General features: G+C 32.2%; 1 protein-coding gene across 1 annotated transcript; it reads left to right on the top strand.

Annotated features, from left to right (window-relative positions):
• The first annotated feature begins 758 nt into the window (after positions 1 to 758).
• Positions 759 to 2202, top strand: LOC136229954 (mitogen-activated protein kinase kinase kinase 20). Its single transcript, XM_066018834.1, has one exon. It carries the CDS (start codon positions 885 to 887, stop codon positions 1947 to 1949), a length of 1065 nt encoding a protein of 354 aa, XP_065874906.1. The 5' UTR covers positions 759 to 884; the 3' UTR covers positions 1950 to 2202.
• The last annotated feature ends 11766 nt before the right edge of the window (positions 2203 to 13968 follow it).

Raw genomic sequence — 13968 nt, 5'->3', positions numbered from 1 at the left:
GCAACATATTTTTAAAGTTATATTTAATTATTTAGATTATTTTTATTAATTTTTATATTACATTTTTAATTTTATATCCGTATTAAATAATTTGCATACTATCTGAGCATAAGTTTTTTTTTTTTTTTGATGAACTATCTGAGCATAAGTTAAGGTAGGAGTGTGGATTTTATTTTTACTTTATACATATTATTTTTTTAATTAATAATGTAACTATAATATTATTTAAAAAAATGTAAATATATTATTAATTTAGGCCTGAAAAAAAATTACGTAATAATGAAGTATATTACTAATAGAATAAAATTTACAAATAATGAAATTGAATGACAAATGTCAATTATAATAACAAGTAAAAGAAACTTAAAAAAAAAAAAAAAAACTAGTTGAAGACGTAGTAGTAAGTGTGTGGGAACTAAATTTTGAAAACGTGTGTACATAAACGAGTACGCGTGGACCATTAGATTCAATAGGCGGGCGCGGTAAAATTACTACCGGCACCAGCAATAAGATTAGTAGGAAAGTAATCCTCTCCAACCCAACCCACGTTTCTTTTTTTAAACATAAAAAGAAAAATCCTCCATTCTAATTTGGTAACCTTGCATATCACGTGCATTTATTATACCGACAATTAATTTTAATTTTAATTTAATAAAACAAAATACCCTTCACCTCTTAATCCCCCAAACATCACCCTATTTTTCCGCCTCCTTTTCCTTTTCCCTTTCAGTAACAATTTTTATTTTATATATATACCCCTCATCTCTTCCGCCACTAGTTAGTTGTGACTTGTTACAACTTTAAACCTCTCCTCTCTTCTTCTCTCTCAAAACTCAAATTGCAATTTCTTCACACCAAAGAAACGTTTCTCTTCTTCTTCTCCGATGGATTGGGTTCGAGGAGATTCAATTGGATGTGGAAGCTTTTCCACCGTTAATCTAGCGATACCTAGAAATCGCTCTGCTCCGTTAATGGCTGTGAAATCCTCTGATCTTTTCGACTCTGTTCAGCTCGAGAACGAAATCGATGTTTTGAATCAGCTTCAGAGTTGCGATAATGTAATCCGCTGTTTCGGCGGTGATCAGACTCTTGAACACGGTGAGAGGTTGTTTAATTTGCTTCTCGAATACGCTCCCGGTGGTAGTTTAGCTCAATTGGTACAAAACTGCGGCGGCGTACCGGAATCGGATGTTAAAAGCTACACGAAATCGGTGTTGAAAGGGCTTCGTTATATTCACGCGAAAGGTTTTGCTCACTGTGATATAAAGCTGCAGAACTTGTTGTTGTTTGAGAATGGGGAGGTTAAGATTGCCGACTTTGGATTAGCGAAGAAATTAGGGGAAAAACAGGGGAGGCTTGAATTTCGTGGGACGCCGCTGTATATGTCGCCGGAATCGGTTAATGAAAATGAATATGAATCTCCGTGTGATATCTGGGCGCTTGGTTGTGCGGTGGTGGAGATGATCACCGGAAAATCTGCTTGGAATTGCAAAGGGGATATGAATATGGCGACATTGTTGATTAAAATTGGAGTTGGGGATGAATTGCCTGAAATCCCTAAACAATTATCGGAGGACGGGAAAGATTTTGTTTCCAAATGTTTCATTAAGAATCCTAAATTGAGATGGACGGCCGATATGTTATTAGATCATCCATTTGTCTCTAACGTCACCACCACCGCCACCACCACTGTTACATTGAAGAACAGTGAAGATTCAGTTTTCTCATCTCCCAGGTGTCCTTTTGAGTTTCAAGAGTGGATTTCAGTTCCATCTTCATCACCGAAATCGGAATTATGGTCGCGAAGGGAAGAGCTATCATCATCATCAAGAATTGATTGGTCTGCTATAAGTTGCTCTCCGTCACCGGCAGAGAGAATCCGGGAGCTGAGCTGTGATGATCAGAGTTGCGGGTGGAGTTATTCCGGTAGTTGGATAACAGTAAGGTGAAACAGAGATAGGTGCAAGTTGAAGGAAATTGCAAATTGGAGGGTTAATTATTAAAATTAAATTCCGATTTGGGTTGTTAATGTAAAGTTGTAGAAAACAAGACTGACATTAATTTTAGAAGTAGTTCTGATTGGTGACTATGTGTGGTCGTCGAGTGTACAGAAAATTTGTTATTTTTTTTCCCAATTGAAATAACAAAGAAAGTATATTACTTTTCCAAAAAATATCAAAATTGCAGCAGTTTATTGTATAATACGATTCCCTCTTTTAATTTTCCAAAAACAGCTTTTTAAACCCTTTCAGACATTGAACAGAGTAATTACATTAGAGGATTAGAGCGGAATATCAAAACGGATTATTGTGTGATAAACGAATTATAATCTGTATAGGAATTTTTAGATATATCTTAATATAAGACTTATTAAATACAAGTCTGAGTATGCTTTGAATCTCCACCTTAAAATTCTATCGGGGGTGATTTTATTTTAATTTTAATTTTGATTATTGATTTGGAAAGAGCAAGTAAATTAGGAAGCATCCAGGAAAAATATTGGGTAGATTCCATACCAGAATAGGAAGATAGGCAGCGGCAGCTTTTGATATTGAAAAATTTGGTGGAATTGGTACCTAATTAATGTGCTGCTTTTTGTGGTTTGTTGGGAGACGTTAGTAAAAGGAATTTAACTCTTTGCGTTACATTAATTCTTTGGCAGATTAACCTCCCTTTTCTATTCATTTGCTTTAATTAATTAATTAAAGTATTCTGTCTCTCATCAAGATATTTGTGAATGCAAAACAAGACCAAGGATTGCATCAATTTACTTTTGGGATTTTTAGTATTATAAAATTAATAAATTAAAATGTAATCCATATCTTTCATTCACATAATATATATAAGCATATTAGCTGCTTATTAGAGTAATTCCATCCCATTGATAAATAGTAAATTGCAAGACAATTGTTAATATATACCTATACTATGACTGATGGTTCAGCATAGTGAATCATAACTCTCAATTTGGGAGTAACATAATTAGTGTAGATGTTACCTTGAATTAAGAAGAAAAGTTTGGGTTACTTAAATGGTAGTTGATGAAATAAGTAGGGGATATTGAAAACGGTAAGACATTTCACACTGTTTTAAATGAGAAGATGGTTATATTAAACCCGAAATGTAAAAGAATTAGGGAATTATTAATAGAAGAGACGGTCAGTTAATACTATTTTAAATGAGGATGTGGTTATATTGGAATTAAAACATAGAAAAATGGTGGAATCATTAAAAGATTGGAGAGTTTCGAAAATTAAAAAAGAAACGAAAGTGAGTTCAGAAAACGGGTCAAAGACAGGATCTGCTAGACTGACCCGTATATCATCCTGAGTATAGAATTAACAAAATATAAAGATAAACTATAAAATCCAACCACATCATATACTAGTAGCCTTCATTTTATAAATAAAATGTTGTGTTTTTTTTTTAGTTTTTTTATTAATTCTATAATTCATCTCTTTTTTTTATTTAGTTAGAAAGAAGACTTAAACCTAACTAGCAATAAACTCTCTTCTTCTTCATTCAGATTTTGGAATTTTCTACCGGCTTCTAACCGAAAGACAAACCTCTTATTTGCTTTGTTTCGCTTTTTCTTTATTGAATAAGTTTTTTATTAATCAACTATGATAGATTATTTTTTTTTTGATAAAAATGTCATATATCATTCCATTAAATTACAAAGTACAAATACAGCACGATAAAACCTCCCACCCATACAGCCTAATGCCAGTATAAGGTCCACAAATGGAAGAAAACAGATCACAAAAAGCAATAAAAAGACTACAAAGAGCAATAAACAAAAATAGAAATCATATACTCCTCGTAAGTCGAATCCCATCGAAAAACAACCTAATCCATTCTTCATCATTTAGCCTCTTCCGGACATTCAGATCTGAGTCATTTCTTTTTTATAGTATCTTATTTATTCATTTGTGTTTTTTTGTTCTTTCTCCCTTTATGGATGGTTGTGGTATGTCTCGATATATGAGAGTTATCATGTTTTCCTTCATGGAAAAACAGAAGAGTTTTGTCTATCATTACATAGATATGTCTCATTAAAAGATAATGAAGTAATTCGTGGGAAAAAGACTATGAAGTTAATTCTGGGTGAAATATATGTTTCTCATTGTAGTACTAAAAATGGTTTGAAGCACTACTTATTGCTCTATCATAATCTATGGTATTGAAGAGGTAGATTAAGCTTCTCTAGTGTATTTTTAAATTGCAACATTTTCCATTGAATCATTATACTATTATTTTGTAATATTTGATCAATTATTTTTATCTAGCACTTATTCAATGACAAAATTTAAATAAAAGATTAAAATGCAATATTATTTAGATTTTATCTTGCGAAAGCTATGTATATGATATATAATTTCAGAGGTACCAGCATAGCTGAGAAGTCTGTTTTTTACATTCTCTCGCTAACCGGCCTTCAATAAAAAAATGTATGTGATATATAATCTCAATAGAAAGAAAAAAAAAAGTCAATAGGCCAACATTTGAATAGTATGTTTTTTCTAATTAGAATTTCAAACTATAATTAGAGTCTGACAAGGAAATCAAATTATATATGATTTGAGATAGATGATCCATACACACCAAAAAAATATATATATATATTGAATTCGAATATTTTTCATATGCAAAATGTCCTTTGGATCGAGTAGCATAATATAGCTATAAACTAGAAGCTGTTACTAACTAATTTTTCATTTTACATGTGATGCTCGATTAGATAGCAATTTTAATTAGAAGTTTAACCTAAATGAGTGGACATGTGATGTTTGAGTTGAAACTTAGCTAGCATCATAACAAAAAAACGTGAATCACACCATTATTAATTACTAGGACAAATGTAAACGTATTTTAGACATTCTTATATAGTACTATTATACATCCATTATAAATTACATGTAGTTTAAAAGGGGAGAAAATTATGAATTATAAATCTTTTTTACTTAATTTTAGAGTATCTCCAATAAGGTGATATGACTATCTAAATTGTCAAATTTAGTTAGCCATTTAGAGAGTTGATCACTCCAACAAGGTGACACGACTCTCTAAATTAAGGGTCTGTTTGGTTCAGCTGTTAGCTAATAGCTGTTGCGGTTGTTGTTAGCTGTTTGCAGTTGCAGTAAGCTGTTAGCGGTTGATGTTAGCTGTTTGTTATTAGCTGTTTAATTACTAGTGTTTGGTAAAATTATATTTTTTTTTGTAGGAGTTTGGTAAAATTATATTGAGCTGTTGCTGTTCGGATTTAAAATGTCTAAAATGGACATGTTTTAAATTAATCAACAATGAAATTATAAAAGGAAAAATGTGAAAAATGCTCATAAAGTTTACAACTAGGAATAATTTTACTCTTTAACGTCTAAAATTGTACAATTTCATAACGCTGTCAGTTAAGAGCAATTTTACCCCTAACATTAGCAAGTTGGGTCGATTTCAGATATTATTAGAAAACATAGATATTTTATTTCATATTCTACACCAATTGCACATACCGGTAGTTCTAAAAAAGATTTCATATTTTTTTGTGATTTAATAATAAAATTGGAAATTAATATTTATAAATTCGACGAAATAATTGAATTTTTTTTTGCCAATTTGTACAAAAGACAATATATTTTTTTTTCTTAAAAAAAAATCCACGTCTAATTATATGTTTGTGATCTGTTACTAACGATGATAAAATGGTGCACATGTGAAGTGTAGATGACAATATTCATGACCAAGAAGATAATTTAATAAATTATTTCTCAAATTGACCAAACTTGTCAATGTTAGAGGTAAAATTGCTTTTGGCTGCCAACATTAGGGGTATAATTGCACCATTTTAAATGTTAAGGGTAAAATTGTTCCTAGCTATAAATGTTAGAGGTATTTTTGCACCTTATCATATTACAAAATAAAAAATGTGTTACACAAATTAATAAAAATAATCTATATAAAAAATAAATTTTTTTTTTTTTGGTAGAAAAGGAAAGGAAAGCAAAGCAAAACAAGCAACTACACCGGGATTAGCCTAGGAAAGCTAACCCAAATCCTATCCTCTAAAAGAAGAGGAGAAAGAGCGATAGGGGGAACGGTAAGGGTAGAAACACCTAACACCCCTCATGGCCTGCCGCCGCCAAGTGATCTGCAACACGGTTCTGCTCCCGGAAAATGTGGCTGAACTCAAGGATATCAAATGAGGGGCTAAGCCTCTTAATAGCTTTAATAAGGTTGCGGCTATGAAGACCCATGGCATGACTACCCAAAATCATATTGATGGCCTCCAAGTTATCTGACTCCACAGAAAGCCTCTTAACACCCAGCCTAATCGCCAGTTGGATCCCAGAGAGAATGCCCCAGAGCTCCGCAGAGAAGGAAGAACCCAAACCCAAATTCTGGGTAAACCCAGAAAGCCAGGCGCCTCCCGCATCCCTAAGAACACCTCCGGCAGCAATCTTACCATTACTGAGGCAGGAACCATCAGTATTCAGCTTCACAACCCCCTCTCTCGGCCTGCTCCAGCTCACGAGGTGGACATCACTATTCGGGGAAGATCTGGCAAGGGACTCACCTTTGAAACTATCAATAATAGAGGAGAGTTTCTTCAAGAAGAACTCAGCTAAGTTAGGCAAAAGCACAACTTTATTATCAAAAATCTCCTCGTTCCTCCATTTCCACACTTGATGACAGATAATGGCAAAGAAAATGTCCCCATGCTCCATATAAGACAATAACTTTCCCCTAATACCATCTGAGAACCAGGTGTTCACAGAATGGGACATGAAGGAAGAGAAAGTATGATGAGGGAGAATTTTCTTCCAAACCTCTTCACTCTTAGGGCAATCCCTAAGAGCGTGGCACAACGATTCAACATGGCCTCTACATCTACCGCAAGCTCCAGAGGTCGCCAAATGCCTTCTGTATCTATCTGAGTTAGTAAGTAATCTGTCTTTAACGCCCAGCCACAGGAAGCTCCTCATGCGGTAGGGGATTTTAAGGGACCAAATGGTCTTCCAAATATCCGAGGGATTATCAGTCATGTTAAGGGAAAAAGCTTCAAAGGCAGATTTGCAAGAATAGACTCCATTGTTAGTCAGCGCCCAGCAATGCTTATCCATGTCTTCCTCTTGATTACTCACCTTCACTCCTCTAATTCTAAGGAGAGTCTCAAGGCTAAAGAAAGAATCAAATTTAGGCCAAACCCAGTCCCCTTCAGAGTCCACCACATCGGCTAACCTCCAGTTTTGGATATCACTAGGCGGGGGGGGGGGGGGGGGGGGGGGGGAGTGCACACATCCACTAAAGGTTTATCCCCAATCCAGGTATCAAACCAGAAGCTTATGGACTTACCATTACCCACATCCAGACCAACCCCCGAGCAAAACTCAACAAAAACGGCGCTAAGCCCTTTCCAGAGGAAGGAACAATTGATAACTCTCTCTTTCGCCCCCCCAAAGATCTTATCTTTTCGATACTTACCACAAAGAAGGCGAACCCAGAGAGAGGAGGGGCATTGCCACATACGCCAAAGGAGTTTCATTAATAAAACTTTATTATTATCCTTAGCTCTCCTAATGCCCAAACCCCCTGAATATTTTGGCTGACAAACCTCACTCCAAGGCACCAGGTGGATCTTTCTTCCCTCCGCAGCTTCCCCCCACAGGAACCTTCGGTTAATCTTATCAAGATCATTAAGCACAAGATTCGGAAGCTGACAAGCCCGCATGATGTGGTTGGGAGCAGCGGAATTCACAGATTGAATTAAAGTCAGTCGGCCAGCGAGGGAGAGAGTCTTGGCTTTCCACGTGGCACACCTCGTATTGGCTTTGTCCAAAGTATCTTTAAAAGAATTCTTGCATTTTCTATAATTTCAAAATCTAGTATTTTTTAGAATTCCAGATTCTGGAATTTCAGAAATACTAGAATTCCAAAATCTTCATATTTATGGAATTCCAGTATTTTTTAGAATCTTAAGTTTCTTAAATTTCATATTTTTTTAATTCTAGTATTTTATGGAATTCCAAAATCTAGTATTTTTTAGAATTCTAAATTCTGGAATTTCAAAAACACTAGAATTCTAGAATCTTCAGAATTATGAAATTTCATTATTTTTTAAAATTATAGATTTCTAGAATTCCAATATTTTCTGAAATTTCAGCATTTTCTATAATTTCAGATTTTTTAAATTTCAGTGTGTTCTAGAATTCTAAAATCTAGTATTTTCTGGAATTTCAGAATCTTTAAATTTTTATAATTCCATATTTTGGAATATTAGAAATACTAGAATTCTAGAATATTCAAATTGCTAAAATTCCAGTTTATTTAAAATTACAGAATTCTAGAATTTCAGTATTTTCTAGAATTCAAGATTTTTGAAATTTCAATATTTTTTTAATTCCATATTTCTAGAATTCCAATATTTTCTAGAATTTCAGTATTTTTTAGAATATTTCTGGAATTCTAAAATCTTGAGTTTTAGTATTTTCTGGAATTTCGATATTTTATGGAATTCTAAATTTCTCGAATTCAAGTATTTTTAATTTTTAATTATATTTAGTTAATTGAGTTAAATGAATCAATCCATTTAATAAAAGGGTTAATCCAATCCAACCATTTATAAATGGATCGTTCCAATCCATTTATAAAGGGTGTTGTTATATTCAACCCCAAATTCCCACCCGCAGCCCCGTAAAAGGATAAAAATGCCCTTGTACTGATGACTCAGTGGCTCCTGTTTGGTCAGCGGAAGCTGAGCTCGGTTCATCTTCGACGGACTGAGTTGTCTTTCCTGCAGGGTCAGTTTCATCGAACTCTATATGGACAGACTCTTCAACAACTTGAGTTCGTTTATTATACACTCTATATGCTTTACTGTTAGTTGAGTACCCTAAAAAGATCGCTTTGTCAGCTTTAGCATTAAATTTTGCAAGGTTGTCTTTTGTATTGAGTATAAAACATTTACACCCAAAGGCACGAAAGTAGCCAATGTTGGGCTTCCGTCCTTTCCAGAGTTCATAAGGGGTTTTCTTGAGTATAGGTCTAACTAAAGCCCTATTGAGTATATAGCATGCTGTGTGGACAGCTTCACCCCAAAAATACTTTGGAAGCCTATTTTCGCTCAGCATTGTCCTAGCAATTTCGACAATTGTTCTGTTCTTCCTTTCAACAACCCCATTTTTTTGAGGAGTTCTAGGAGTAGAGAAATTGTGGTCAATACCACTGGTTTCACAAAATTCGTCAAACTGTTGGTTTTTGAATTCTCCACCATTGTCGCTTCTAATATGAGCTACTTTTAGGTCTTTGTCATTTTCAAGCTTTTTAATCAAAGTGGTGAACATCTCAAATGTTTCATCCTTGCTACTCAGCAAGATGATCCAAGTGTACCGAGAGAAATCGTCTACAATGACTAAGGAAAATTTCTTACCTTCCAAGCTGAGTGGCTGGATAGGTCCGAAAAGATCCAAGTGTAGTAATTCCAATGGTCTCTTGGTTGAGACAATATTTTTACTTTGAAAAGACTTTTTCGTTTGTTTACCTTGCTGACAAGCATTGCACAATTGATCTTTTTCAAATTTGAGTTTGGGCAGTCCCTCAACTAGTTGCTTTCTAGCTAATTTGGCAAGGAGGTCCATGCTTACATGACCAAGTCTCCTATGCCACAGCCAGGAGTTATCCTCTTTAGATACTAAGCATATATTAAAAATAAAAAATTTATTGAATGCAACAAAACTTTATTCTTCCGGTAATTATGTTGTAAAAATATAAATAATATTAAAGAATAAACATATTTTGTGGAAATAAGAAGGATAATTTTGTCAATAACAAATAACTATAAACATCTGTTTATGAAAAGCTCCAAATATGAGTTTTTCGTGAAACGCTCCAAAACGATGCAGTTTCCAGAGAAAATGCTAAACGTTGCGGTTATATAAACCTAACCAAACGCTATATTTTCTGCGGTTTGGGGTGAAACGCTAAACGCTCCTCCGAAAAGCTGAAACAAACACCCTCTAAATAGCTAGCCATTTTCACTAGCTAAATTTGGCTGGTCTCTTTGGCTAGCTATTTCTATTTTTTTTATTCATTCTTTCTCTTTTCTCTTTGTATCTTTTTTCTACTTTTTTTTTTAATTTAATCACTTTTAATGATAAAATAATCAAATAGAGAGTCAAATAGCTAGTATGGTTGGAGCAAAACATAAATTTGACTAGCTAAATTTGGCTAAACTAATAGTTTATATTATTTTAGAGAGTCAAATAACTAGTTAGTGTTGGAGATGCTCTTACTCTTTTTTTTTTTTAATTTTCTCTGCTAAAAATTCTCCATTGACAATGCATCTTTTCAAGAATATGGAAATCAGAAAAGCGTTTAACGTTTCACTCCAAACCGCATGAAATATAGCGTTTGATTAAGTTTATATAACCGCATCGTTTAGCATTTTTTTTAGAAACTGCAGCATTTTGGAGCTTTTCATGAAAATCTCATATTTGGAGTTTATCGTAAACAACTGTTTGTAGTTATTTGTTATTGACAAAATTATCCTTCTTATTTCCACAAAAATATGTTTCTTTTTAAACATTATTTATATTTCTATAACATAATTACCAAAAGAACAATGTTTTGTGTCGTTCAATAAAATTTTTTATTTTTTATTTTTATTAATTTGTGTAACACATTTTTTATTTTATAATAGGATAAGGTGCAAAAATACACATGTCGTCTATAGCTAGGAGCAATTTCACCCTTAACGTCTAAAATGGTGCAATTATATCCTTAATATTGACATCCAAGTACAATTTTACTTTTATCATTGACAAGTTGGGTCAATTTGAGAAATAATTCATCAAATTGTTTTCTTGGTAATGAATATTGTCATCCACACTTCACATGAGCATCATTTTATCATTATTAGTAATATGTCATAAACATATGATTAGACGTGAAATTTAAAAAAAAATATATGTTATCTTTTGTATGAGTTGGATAAAAAAAATTCAAACATTTCGACGAATTTATAAATATTAATTTTCAATTTTATTATTAAATCATAAAAAAATATGATATTTTTTTTAGAATTAACTGATATGTGCAATTGGTGTAGAATAAGAATAAAATATTTGTGTTTTATAATAATGTATGGAATTGGCTCAACTTGTCAATGTTAGGGGTAAAATTACTCTTAGCTGCCAACGTTGTGGATAAAATTGCACCATTTTAGACGTTAAGAGTAAAATTGCTCCTAGTTGTAAACGTTATGGGCATTTTTTCACCTTATTCATTTTATAATTTCTTTGTTGAATAATTTAAAACATGTACATATTAGATATTTTAAATCCGAACAGCAATAGTTCAATATAATTTTACCAAATACTAATAGTTAAACAACTAATAACAAATAGCTAACAGCTTACAGCAACCGCAATAGCTATTAGCTAACAGTTGAACCAAACATGTCCTAAATTAACAATCACTCAATACTCATATCACATCGGCGCCACATCATCAATCTAGGATAAACTCAATATCATTCCATTAAACTATCCATCCGAACCCTTAAACACTACCATCACTCAATCATATCGGATACTTAATTAATTTAACAATATATTATATTACTTTTTAATAAAAAAACAAAATAAATAAAAGAGTAAAAGGCTGCACAGTCTTTGGTAGCCTTTCATACTCCTTCAAACACTTGGTACAGATAGGAATGGCAACAGGTGGAGTACCGTAGATATTGTGAATTTTAAACTTTTATCCGTTTATTTCTTTTATTATCTGTATTTGTTGCATTACCCTAACGGGTGTGCTTCATACCCGTTCTATTTAAATCGCGGTGAATACCCTTACCCGTTAAAAATCAATACATAAAACAAAAATATTTCAAATTTAACAAAAAAAAAAAAAAATCAATTTAATAGCCAACTCATAAATCCTTTTCAAAAAAAACCATATAAATAATTCATCCACAAATTTGACAAATATTTCAAATTCAAAAATTCCAGATCAACCTTAATAAATAAAAATAAACTGACTTAATGGTAAAAATTTTGACTGTGTAAATTTGTTTGGCAAAATTTAGCTGATTGCTAATAGCTGTTTGTGTAAAATGACAAATAAAGATATGATAAAACTTTTATTTGGGGTTAAATAGTACTAGTAATTAGGGGTAAAATTGTTCTTCAAAGGAGATGAACCAATAAGCTAATTGAAAAAGCTTATGAAATCAGTTTTTTCGACCCAATAAGCATTTTCAAACCTCTTTTCACTAAACACCATTATTAGAAATTTGACTAGTTAAAACCTCTAAAATGTCTCAAACTTCTAATTTTACCCTAAAAAATTGGTTACCAAAGAGAACCAATACTTTTAAACTCTTCTCAATAGTATTAACTTAAGTGAGTGGCTAATGAGCTTTTCATTAATCCTCGATTGAGAGGCGTTAACATCAACAAGTTACCATAATTTAATCAAGTAATAACAAAACAGTTAACCATAAAAATTACCGTTAACAACAAATAACAACATTTATCATTTAACAGTTGAACCAAACACGTTTTTAATACTTAAATTCTGAAAATCAATTAAGCATTTATTGAATAATTAAATCTCAACTGTTAATTTTGCAATTAATTATTGAAATTTATTAAATTTGAAATTTTAAGTTTGAAACCAAACTCTCTTTAAAAAAAAAAAGGTTTGAAACCAAACTTGAGATTTGAGAGGATACAAATCCTAATAAATATTAGTAGTAATTGAGAATAAGGAGTTGCATATGTGATTCTCATACTATATAATAAATTAATATAAACATTACCCAGTAAAACATGTCACAAGAGATTATTAATGATAAACATGTGATGTGATGACATTTTTTGTAGTTGAAAATGGTTCTATTTTTCTCAAATCATAATCTGCCGCCACCAGATTCAAATATCCTTAATCATTACATTCAATTCTATGGATTAATTTTTTGACCCCTACTCACAATCCTAGCTAGCATGTTATTTTTGGTTAATAAAATTGATTAACCATAAAAAAATACTCCAGGAAAGAAAAAAAAAAGTGTAATTCTAATTATTGTGAGCTCAATTCTCATGATAATACATGGTAATTGAATTGATAATTAATTTAAAAAATTAAATGGGAAAAAGGGGGGTTTTGAACTTCATTAAAAGGAATTAAATTAAAGAAGAGTAGCTAATAATTTGAAGCAAGACTATCTGCACTACTTAGCTAATGATTAACAACAAATTAAACTAGTAAAATAAAGTTATGATTCAAATTTGCATAGAGATTCCATGGTTCTTACCTATATATATATATTTATAAATCAGTAACAATTGTAATTTCATATTGTCATTGAAAATTGTCAATGAAACTGAATTTACTTGATTAATAAAATATACTGACAGCTGCAAAAATTAAGGTCAAATAATCATAATAATTAGAACAAATGATGTCTTTTTGTGTTAAAGGGGAAGAAAATTGAAGCAAATCATAGGAACCACCGACGAATCCAAATATTAAAGATTTTATGATTTGGTGAATATTTTAAATAGGTCCAGACTTAGTGAGTCCTCACCTTCCTCACAGGCCCAGCCCTGTCTCTTCAATTCTTTTGTGGAACTTATTTATACGAATGAGAGGCTAACATTTTTTTTTTATATGATGTGTGATAATCTTATGTAACCTCTTTTCTCAGTCTTGATCACATACACCTTAATGAGCATGTAGAATTTCCTCATTCATCGTTAGATCTAGGCTTATTAAAATCTTAAGGTGGAGATTCAAAGCATCCTGAGACTTAGATTTAATAAGCCTATATCTAATGGTTAATGAGCAAATTCACTTACTCATTAAGGTGCATGTGAAAATTCATGTGAAACAAGATAGAAAAATTATCAATGAGGGATGGATGACCCCATTTTCAATACTTAAGTCACCAAAGTTTAAAGACGAACTGGA

Source organism: Euphorbia lathyris, chromosome 5 (genome assembly GCF_963576675.1).
Source record: "Euphorbia lathyris chromosome 5, ddEupLath1.1, whole genome shotgun sequence".
In the NCBI taxonomy this organism is placed as follows: domain Eukaryota; kingdom Viridiplantae; phylum Streptophyta; class Magnoliopsida; order Malpighiales; family Euphorbiaceae; genus Euphorbia; species Euphorbia lathyris.
Note: the sequence above shows the minus strand (reverse complement) of the source record. Positions and strands in the feature narration are given on the sequence as shown.